Below are 10,837 nucleotides of genomic sequence, written 5' to 3' on the forward strand. Positions count from 1 at the left end.
TTGGAAGCAACGCTGAGAGTGGTGGAAGAAACACAAGGAATTGGCCAGCCCTTCCCAGACCGTGACAGTAAATTAACTCGACAATTTCTGAGAGGACTTAATGATGAGGAGGTGTTTGCCAGAATCGCGCCAATGAAGCCCAGACTTTTAAGCTTCAGAGAGCTGCAAGTTGAGTTACGCAACATGTCAAAAGAGAATAGAAAGTTCCAGTCTCCGCAAAAGTCGAAGAAAACCTACACACAGGTACACGTTGCACCCAATACCAGTAATGTGAAGGTGGAGGGTTCCAAGCATGCATCCGAGCTCACAGAGCTAACTGAGATGGTAAAAAGATTGGCCCTCAACCAAGAGAAAAACATGGAAAAGCTGGCGCACTTAGAAGAAATAATTGGGACGCCCACACCTACACCCTCTCCCGGGTTTCGACCCTCCTCATTAAATGCCAATTCAGCTATGAGTGTGACATGCTACAGATGTGGGAAGCAGGGGCATATAGCCCGAGTGTGCAGAGCACTGTTACCACCCCCCAGATGGGCACAGCCAGCTCGGCCCCAGCCCTCGGAGGAGTGTACTTCCCCCCAGTCACCGCATCCTTTAAATGCTTAGAGCCCATGGTTGATGGGGCAACCATGGGCCAGCACCAAGGCCCTCCCCTACAAGATGAGCTGACTACTGAGCAGGATGTGGGCCTCCCACTGGTGGGCCCCAGGAATGAGGGTGAAGTGGATGTTACTGGATTAATGTGTCGGGCTCTCATTGACTCTGGCTCTCAGGTGACAAGCATCACACACAAATATTGGCGTGAGCATCCCATCCTTCGAGAGCAGAACCTCCAGTCTTCTTGTATCCCTATTGAAGGAGCTGGGGGCCAGCCGGTGCCTTACTATGGTGTCCTTCACATTGATCTAACAGTGATGAGTCATGATCTCAAGGCCGTCCCCACCTTTGTTGTTCCTGACTCCGAGTACCGTTCCACAGTCCCGCTGCTTGTAGGAACCAATGTCATCCGTGCTGCAAAAAGTCGCCTTCAAGCTGTATATGGTTCTCAGTTCCTCCACAAAGTTGAAGAATTGTACCCAGAGTGGCATACAGCTTTTCAGTCCGTTGATGGCCCAGAAGAAGGTGAAACTGATGACCTGGTAGGTCCTGCTGTGTACGTCGGTCGCAAGATCCACATTCCAGCAGGAAAGGAAATGGACCTGAGGTGCAACATAAAAACTGGCCCTCGAACACAGACTTACACAGCTTTCATTGAAAGCCACCCCTCCATGCAGCTTCCCTCAAATCTTTTGGTGGCAAAAGTTCTTGCGGATGTCAAGAAGGGTTATGCTCCTGTCAGAGTCGTGAACTTGTCTCACCATGCCATCACTGTTAGGCCTTACACACAGCTAGCCAATGCTTTCCTGGTGGACAACGTTGTGGAGTTCTCTGATAAAGCACAGGATAAGTGCAATGATGATGTGAGCAAAAGAGCCTGCCTGAGTCTCAATCAAGTGGTGACTAAGAGTGAGGTGGATTTGAGTGAAGCAGCAGTGGAAAATGAGCACCAACGGTCTCTTCTGAAAGAGCTGATTGAAAAGAACCGAAATGTCTTTTCCCAACACCCGTTGGACTATGGCTGCACCAAAACTGTGACACATGAAATCCCACTTGTTGATCCAAGACCATTCAGGATCCCATACCGCAGAATTCCCCCGTCACAGTGGCAAGATGTGAGAAAATTGCTGACAGAGATGGAGACAGCAGGAGTTATCAGGCCAAGTAAAAGTCCATTTGCATCGCCGGTTGTGATTGTAACAAAAAAAGATGGTACATTGAGGCTATGCATCGACTACAGAAAGCTGAACTCCTGCAGCACTAGGGATGCCTTCCCTCTGCCGAGAATTGAGGAGGCTCTGGAGGCCCTGGGTCAAGCGAAGTACTTCTCCACACTTGATCTAACATCTGGCTACTGGCAAGTGGAAGTGGCTGAACCGGACAAGCACAAGACTGCTTTCAGCACACCGATGGGGCTGTTCGAGGCTAACAGAATGCCTTTCGGCTTGCAGAATGCCCCATCCACCTTTCAAAGACTCATGACCTGCTGTTTTGGAGATCTAAACTTCACTCATCTCCTAATCTACCTTGATGACATCATTATTTTTTCAAAAACATTCGACCAGCATTTGCAGAGGCTGCAACTCGTGTTTGATCGCCTGCGGGAGCATGGCTTGAAATTGAAGCCTTCAAAGTGTCAGCTCCTGAGGAAAGAGGTGCAGTATCTGGGTCACCTAGTGTCTGCTGAGGGCATTAGGACTGACCCAGAGAAAATCAGTAAAGTGAAGGACTGGCCAAGACCCTCAAACCAAAAAGAAGTGCTGCAGTTCCTGGGGTTTGCAGGATATTATCGGCGCTATGTGCCTGGCTACTCCACCATCGCTGCTCCACTCTATCGGCTCACTTCGGGCGACCCCAGAAAGAAGAAAAGAGGAAGGAAGAAAGTGGCTCCTGAAACACCCTTTTTATGGACTGATGAGTGTGAGTCGTCGTTCCTGGCCTTAAAGGAAAAAATGGTGACTGCTCCGGTGCTGGGCTACCCTGACTATAGTCTCCCGTTCGTGCTGCAGACTGATGCCTCTGGAAGAGGGCTGGGAGCTGTCCTGGCGCAAGTACAAGATGGGGTTGAAAGAGTCATCGCCTATGCTAGCAGGGGTTTGAGCCCACCAGAGACACGATACCCTGCACATAAACTCGAGTTCCTCGCTTTAAAATGGGCAGTGACAGATAAGTTCTATGACCACCTCTATGGGCGTAAATTCTCCGTCCAGACAGACAATAACCCCCTCAAATATGTGCTGTCCTCAGCAAAACTGGATGCCACTGGCCAGCGGTGGGTGTCGCTCCTCTCGTCATTTGACTTTGATATCCAGTACAAGAGGGGTCAGACTAACTCGAATGCTGATGCACTCTCACGTCTGTCCAACCAGGAAGTAGCTCAAGCCTTGCAGGTCTGTCCTCAACTCGCACTCAGTGAACAGGGCCTCGATGGGCCACGAGCCCCCCTGGTGCCTGCCACCCCGGTGCCTGTAAACCCTCTGGGTGAGAACACACCTCCGCCGGAGGTACCGGAGCCCTATAGTGATGTGGGAACCGATTCACTCCCAGCCATGACGAAACAGGAGATCCGTGCAGAGCAGAAGAGAGACCCTGTGATTGGCCCAGTGGCGCACTTCAAAAGTCGAAACCAGAAACCTACTCGTAGTGTGCGGCTTGAGGCGGGGAGAGGTGTGTGCATTCTCTTAAAGGAGTGGAGGAGGTTGGTGATCAAGGAAGGTATCCTGTACCGCCGTGTCAAAGACCTGCATAAGGGTGTAGTGGAGCAACTACTCTTGCCAGAGACGATGCGTGAATCAGTAAAAAAAGCTCTCCACGATGACTCAGGACACTTGGGGCTGGAACGAACATTGCAAATGATAAAAGAGAGGTTCTACTGGCCAAGGATGTTCCAAGAAATTAAGGCGTGGTGCGAACGGTGTGAAAGATGCTGCCTCAGGAAGACTCCCACTGCGGGCAACAGGGCTCCTCTGATCAGCATCCACAGCAGTGCACCAATGGAGCTGCTATGTGTGGACTTTTTGACGCTGGAAAAGTCAAGAGGAGGCATTGAAAACGTCCTGATCGTCACTGATCATTTCTCTCGGTATGCCCAAGCCTACCCCACCAGAGACCAAAAAGCTATCACGGTAGCTCGGGTGCTGTGGAAGAACTTCTTTTGTCGTTTTGGATTCCCTGCAAAATTGCATACCGACCAAGGGCGCAATTTTGAGAGTGCTGTAGTGAGAGAGCTGTGCAAGTGTACTGGCATCACTAAGACACATACAACTCCCTACCACCCCCAGGGTAATGGGACCACTGAAAGGTTCAATCGGACCCTCATGAACATGCTAGGTACACTTGAGCCACACTTGAAACCCCGTTGGCATGAATACCTGGATTGCATGACACATGCCTACAACTGCACACAACATGATTCCACTGGTTATACCCCATATTACCTCATGTTTGGCAGGCATCCCAGACTCCCGGTTGACCTCATCTTTGGACTGGATTCCACCAACGAAGCCTGTGAATACAGTGACTATGTCCGAACGCTGCATGACAGTTTGTCCCAGGCTTACGCGCAGGCCAATCAGACATCTCAACATGCTAAAGGCCAGCAGAAGAAGTACTATGATCGAAGAGCACGGAGCCAAGCCTTCAGTCCTGGGGACAGAGTCCTAGTTAAGGTATGCCATGTTGAGGGAAGGCAGAAACTCGGAGACAGATGGGAATCACGTCCATACATTGTGGTAAAAAAGCAACCAAACGTACCCGTTTATGTCCTGCGGTCTGAAGATGATGAAACTGAAAGAGTGGTTCACCGCAACCTCCTCACCCAGTGTATGTTCCTCCCAGTGCAACCAGATGGTGGGAGTGAGGATGTTGAGCTGAATCCAGACGCAGGATATTCTGAGGCTGAGTCCGATGCAGCGGATGTTGGGATCATGGAGGAGACTGAGGAATGTGAGGAGAGTCTTCTGCCCGACACAGTGGACCAGAGTGGAGACTCAAATATGGAACTGTTAAACACAGGCACGGGCCAACATGATACAGAGGCGAGTGATGATGTCAATGGGGACATGGCCCTAGTGGAGCTCAGAGTACCTCGGCGAAATGCATCTAGAAACCGACGTCCACCAACCAGATTATCTTACGAGGCACAAGTGGTGGAGTTAGAAGATGACCAAAGGAGGTTAGAAAGGGGACGGCAGTTGTGGCAAAGGGTCAAAACAAAGAAAGCAGCATGCTTTGCATAATTTTACACATCGAAATGTGTGTGGTGGTTTTCTTTTTTTCTTTTTTTTTTTCTCTCTCTCTTTTTGGTGTTGCTTTCATTGTGGCATCTTTGTTAGTTTATGGCTGACTGAATGCGTTTCTTTTGAACATGTTATAAACCGGCTGTTTTGGGGTTGCTGTGGATAGGATTTTGATGGCGGGGACGCCATCAGTCAACGAGGGGGTGGATGTAGGGTAGTAACTGGAGGCTGCCGCAGGGTGGCACCCTTTTACAATTTAATTTAATTTACAAGTAGCTTGTTTTCTTTTTGTCCCTCTGGAGACGCCGTAATTTTGACTGTGTTTGGGTGGGCGTCCATCTTGGGTCAGTTTCTTTTTGATTTGGAATAGTGTGCAGGAGTGAGATTGGAAATATTAGTTACTTTAATTGCTGTGGTTTGTGTTGTGCGATTAAAGCGAAATCATCTCAGCCACATTCCGATACCTGTGCTGTCTCTCTCCGCACCACAACACATCCCGAATATCACAACGCAGACTTCGCCAGTGCGCAGGGGCCGGTGCAGCACTGCATGGGTTACATATATATATATAAACTGATAAATAACGCACAATATACGCTATACAAACGAAAAAACGAGCTCATGTTTCTTGCTTGTTTGAAAGCTTTGCTTGTTATTTCGTATGAAACCATTTGGCGGCGGTACAGTGTGTTCTACCGCTTGATTGAGTGGAGAAGAAAAACCCGGAAGCAGGAAGTGCTCGTCCTCTTTCAGGGAGATAACGTCTTACTATTACACGAAATAACAATAAATAAATAAAGGCTTTCAAGCCAGAAATCTAACCGTTACCTAACCACATTTACTTGTAGGCAGGTGTGTGTCTTTGGAAATGAATAAACACGACTGTTATCTTTTCGGCTTCCACCGCGTCTTTTTGTCGTCAAGCGTGAGCGATCTGTTCGACTGCAGCGTCTCAGGTGTCAGTGACACTTCTGGTCTGGACACTGGAAACATCGAGAGGGTTTCGATCGCACTTGGAAACGTCTCTTTTTTTTCCTCGTTACAGTCGTTATTTGGTTAACTAGTAAGTCAGAAAATTTTCATTGTCATGTTTTAAAAATGCAAAGTGTTGTAATCACTTTTAATGGCACTGTTTGCCGAAGTCGGTGAGTCATTTCTGTCCTAAGGTGTCACTTCACTGCCAACTTCGTAATATAACAACATTCTTTAAGTACAGTACTGTCCTATAGACGTAAAGTTGATGTTTGTGTGGTTAAATGAAATTAGTCGCGTTCAAGTGTCAATCGGAAAGATGCTACTAGTGCATCAAACTTTGCGTGGCAAAGGCAACAGGAAGTGCTCATTTGAACAATAGTAGAAAGTAGCTGTTGGTTAGTATGTTTGTTTAATTAAATGTTAAAAAAAAAAACAGTTGTGTTCTTTGTTGATTGTTTCAGGGTGTCTAATATTAACTGACTATGGTGCGAACTGGAGGTAAAACCCCAATTGTACTTAAAACCAACATCATATGGGATTTCTGATTGTTCCAAAAAGTGACACTGGCAATGAAGCAATTCTCAAATATGGTTCTTTCCTAAGGTTTTTTGAAGTTAGCAGTGCTTGCCTTCGCATTCATCCTGGCCATTTATTTAGCCTTTCAGCTGCTGGAGATAAGGATGGAGTTCCGGCTGGGAAGCAGGATGGGTGAGTGATGAGCAGCAGGGAAGTTGGGGATGCAACAAGTCCAAATAAATCACCACAACTATGTATTGTTTTTATCTCTTTTAGGCAAATCAGTTTTTGTGAAAGAAGACTGTAAGTATATTTTTCGTGGTTAGAATACCTGCCATTTTAACATTCAAAAATTTGTTCCCCCAGTAGTCAAACCTGTTGGAAACAAGTGTGGACTTTCCAAAGCATGTCCCATCGGTCAGTTTGCCTTCAAGATGGCAAGTGGCGCGGCCAGCGTGGTTGGGCCCAAAATGTGCCTGGAGGACAAAATGTAATAGGCAACTTTATGACTTTACTTTGATTGTAAAGTAATACAGCGCTCGTCTGTGTGTTTGATTAAGGTGTTGGAATGAGAGGGAAGGGTTGTCAAGTCAAATAGAGACCCTGGAGAGTGTGGGCGTGTCATCCTCTACACACATCTGATTATCTCCTCTATCTTTTTAGGCTCATGAGCGCCGTGAAGAACAATGTGGGACGAGGAATCAACATTGCTCTTGTCAATGGTAATGCCACACCTTCACCTTTCCATCAGCAATGAATGAGGTTATTGCATTTATATCTGTCAGTCAATAAGGGGCACTTGTGCTCTTCTTCAGGGCATGGCTTTCGGGATGTTTGGTTAAGAACAACCTTGTGGAGTGTCCTTAAGAGTTTTCTGTTGAATGGCTAGTCATCCATTTTCACCGCCAAAATGGCTGCATCAATACAAAATGGCAGACTTTCTTGTCATCTCGGGCATAACTTCTTGAGCCTTTTTTTTTTTTTTTTTTGTATCTGTCTATTCATGTAGATATGACTACCAAATTTTATGATGTAGGCTCAAGTTCCGGCTTGTAGAGTTACTTACTAGAGAACTTACTAGAGTTTCATGTTTTGTGGAAAGCCGTCCAACTTTCCAATAGTGGAAATGACAATATTTTGTTGCGTTATCCATCTATATAGTACAACAAACATTGCAACAATAAGATAACATTTCTTTAACCCTTTAGAGGGCACCTGGAAATGTCCACTTAAAACCAAAATAACTTCCTATGTCTCTTCAGTGTGGCATCTTGACTTTTTGTTGTTCTTTTAATAATACAACATTCTGGTTTAATTTGCGTATTTGTTGTTACGCAGGAAGAACAGGAGCGCTAAACAAAACTGGTTTCTTCGACATGTGGGCTGGAAGTAAGAACCATAATACTTAAGAGATTTAAAAATAAAACGTCAGCACAGAACAGTGTATCACGTCACTGCATTCCATCCTAGACGTGGCCCCACTCATCCAATTCTTGAAGGGAATCGAGGAAGGGACGGTGGTCATGATGGCGTCCTTTGATGATCCCTCCACCAAGTAGGGACGCTGACTGTCTTCACACCCATGAATTTTCCCCTTTAACTGATGACATTTTGCCCCCCCTCAGGCTCAACGATGAAGCACGGAAGCTAATTGCGGACCTGGGAAGCACGGCCATCAACAACTTGGGATTCCGAGATAACTGGATCTTCGTCGGAGGGAAAGGGATCAAGACCAAGAGTCCATTTGAGCAGGTAGTGTGCACCGGCAGCCTTTTTATTATCCAAAGCTTGTTTTTGATGTTGGGAAGATGGACAAAGCAGAAAGCTGAGTTGGACACTGGTCGCTTGAAAGGAAACCCCAGTCCCAGAAGGCTAAATTATTTTTACAATGATAAATCAGCAATCTACTCTCTAATTTATATAAATGCCTAGAAACAGGTGGCGAGCTTATCCCTAACTGTGAAAACAGTTTGACTTTTTTTTTTTTTTAAGCCAATCAGAAGCCTGAAGCAAGTCATTTCCGAGAAAAGAAACAATGGCAAAACAAAGAAAACGAAAAACAAATATTCCACATATGGGGAAAAAAAACGTACTGTACATATAATTTTAAATTTATACTCAAAGAACATGGTTACAAAATTTATAAAATTTTGGTTAAAAAAATTATTTTTACATGCCGTATCATTTATTATAATCAATGTATTTTTACAAGCCATATTATTGCATATTTACACATGAAGAAAATATTGATTTGAATCAAAATACCAATATCTGTCAGTATGTGTCTTTTTCTAACATCATTCAGCAATTACAAGTGAATTTATGTTTAAGCAACAGGCAGTCCCGTCACCTCTCAATGTGAGGGACGCTTTAAAACCTAAATCAAATCATATCAAGCTTTATGAAGAAAGTCACTTACTCAAAAAAGCGCAGTAAAACAGTCCGGAAATATACAAACTTACCAAACAGCTATGTCTCTGACAGAGAATATGTTTTGGAACTAATGTTAGTTTCCCATGGTTTATGGCAGCACATCAAAAACAGTGCAGACACCAACAAGTTTGATGGCTGGCCGGAGGTCCTGGAGATGGAAGGCTGCGTACCTCGGAAGGAGGACTGACCCCCATCGTACACACTTCATATGAGCTGTCCCAACTTTTTCCATCCTGTCAGACTGTTTACCGCCGGCAATCTTCCAAAGGGCTCACGGTGGGAACAAACAGGTGGAGCTCAACGATAAGGGACTTGATTGCTGGAATACCGTCACACCTTAATCCTGTTGTATTATTATAATTATTTTTGCACTGTCTGCTCTGCCTGCTAACTCGCCTTCACCCAGTACCAAAATGTACAAACTACTGTGAACTCTGTAAATATATTTTGTTTAGGAAGGTTCAAATTGATTCTAATGAACAATGTAAAAAAAAAAATAATACAATATTTTGCTTTGTAATTGTTTAATTGTTTTCTTAACTGTTAATGATTAATAAGGAACTCTTGGGGCTAGGTCGCTATACATAAATGCCATATACACGTAACTAATTTCCCTGTAACAGCTTTATTAGTTAGGAGTAAAAATGTCACAAGAAATCACTTAACCTCAATCGTAAATGTTGCTCATATTGAGCAAGAATGACATGCCGACAAATTGTATTTTTTTAACGTTAAAATTTGAAATTAAGTCACATTTATTCATGGTAATGTTTCAATTTTCTTATGAAATAACTCGAGATGTCACTAGGTGGCAGCAAAGCTACATGACTGGATGCTGAAGAAACAGCACCTCCTTAATGATGAGACTAGAAGGGTTCGCCAAAGTAGCTTTTAACACTTAGCTTTTGATCACGCTGCACTTCATGAACACAAATTATATTTCCAAATTCTTTTTAAAACAGATAACACACCTAACTACAATATATGTGTTTAGCTTTGAGAAAATATACATTTTGATGCAGTTATAGAGGGAAGTCAGAGGCAGGCTCCTCTGAGAGTGATCACACGTATGCAAGAGCTATGGCCTTACACAAGACACACTAGGTAATGCATTATGGATAAAAAAAAGCTTGCAAAAAAGCTCCAATGATGTGCCATGTGAGGGCAAAGTGAGCGTACAAAGATGAGATAAATTCTTCCTCCTCCCCCCTCTGTCTGCTAAACAAAGATAGCTCTCACACAAGAGTTCAGACGAGCTTTGAACCCTCACCTCTGGACTCTGACCTAATGGACCAGCTTAACTCCATTGTAGAGCAACTGGACAAAAATAACCTCCGCACCTGCCAACAAACATCTACGCTCTTAGCTCATATTTAATGGCATTTAAAAACACAAATTTCCACCACAACAAAAAAACAGCTATTGTTAGTAATGTATCTTTTACTGTGGACAGTATATTATTATCCATTTTCCACCCTGATTCAGATTTTTTATTTTTATTTTTGTAGTACATCTCTTGGCCAGATGGTGTCGTGTCCTTGATGGCCAATTCACGAATGACGTCATCAGTGTTTGTGCACATGTCTAAATTACAGGAAGTTCCCAAAACAAAAACTACTCTTATAACACAAGGTCGTAAAACTGGCAACACATGATCTCAACCCGCTTTTTGACCTTCTAATGTTGCTTGGAAAATCACTAAGCCTGTTCTTCCCTTTTCTTCTGCAATTAACTTTGTAAAATTCTTGTTCAATTTTAAAAATAATCTGATCACATTACTTCTTTCGTCTTCTGCTAAAATGCAATTTTTAAATTCAGTTGTATATACTTGCTACCCCCTCTTTAAATTATGATTACTGCAATGAAAAATGATTCCTATAAAATGTATTTAAAAAAAAAAAGAAGAAAAAACCCCAAACGTCTTTCTCCTTAAGTTTGTTTGTTTTTCCCAGAATAATGTGACCTTTTCTCTCGTTATCAGGATTTTTTTTCCCCCTAAAATGTTTTTTTTCCCCCCCCATTGTGGGGGCAAGAGAAAATGGCTGAAAAATACTATTTTTCCCAAAAGCAATATGGCA

General features: G+C 44.1%; 1 protein-coding gene across 3 annotated transcripts; it reads left to right on the forward strand.

Annotated features, from left to right (window-relative positions):
• Positions 1-5,403: 5,403 nt before the first annotated feature.
• On the forward strand, positions 5,404-9,364 carry fam3c (FAM3 metabolism regulating signaling molecule C). Of its 3 annotated transcripts, none has more exons than XM_077500801.1 (10): positions 5,404-5,898; positions 6,272-6,308; positions 6,386-6,518; positions 6,603-6,629; positions 6,693-6,816; positions 6,990-7,048; positions 7,665-7,715; positions 7,797-7,881; positions 7,952-8,078; positions 8,857-9,364. In XM_077500801.1, exons 3-10 carry the CDS (start codon positions 6,491-6,493, stop codon positions 8,944-8,946), a joined length of 591 nt encoding a protein of 196 aa, XP_077356927.1. In that variant the 5' UTR covers positions 5,404-5,898; positions 6,272-6,308; positions 6,386-6,490; the 3' UTR covers positions 8,947-9,364. The 3 variants fall into 3 exon arrangements, with proteins under 3 accessions (XP_077356927.1, XP_077356925.1, XP_077356926.1); XM_077500799.1 differs by having other exon boundaries at positions 6,414-6,518; XM_077500800.1 differs by having other exon boundaries at positions 5,404-6,308.
• Positions 9,365-10,837: the final 1,473 nt, after the last annotated feature.

Source organism: Festucalex cinctus, chromosome 16 (assembly GCF_051991245.1).
Source record: "Festucalex cinctus isolate MCC-2025b chromosome 16, RoL_Fcin_1.0, whole genome shotgun sequence".
NCBI classification, from domain to species: domain Eukaryota; kingdom Metazoa; phylum Chordata; class Actinopteri; order Syngnathiformes; family Syngnathidae; genus Festucalex; species Festucalex cinctus.

Excerpts from the sequence above, each read along its gene's own strand:
- fam3c (XM_077500799.1), top strand. Across the intron at positions 7,716-7,796 it reads CTTCGACATGTGGGCTGGAA|ACGTGGCCCCACTCATCCAA; the intron begins GTAAGAACCATA and ends ATTCCATCCTAG. Across the intron at positions 7,882-7,951 it reads TTTGATGATCCCTCCACCAA|GCTCAACGATGAAGCACGGA; the intron begins GTAGGGACGCTG and ends GCCCCCCCTCAG.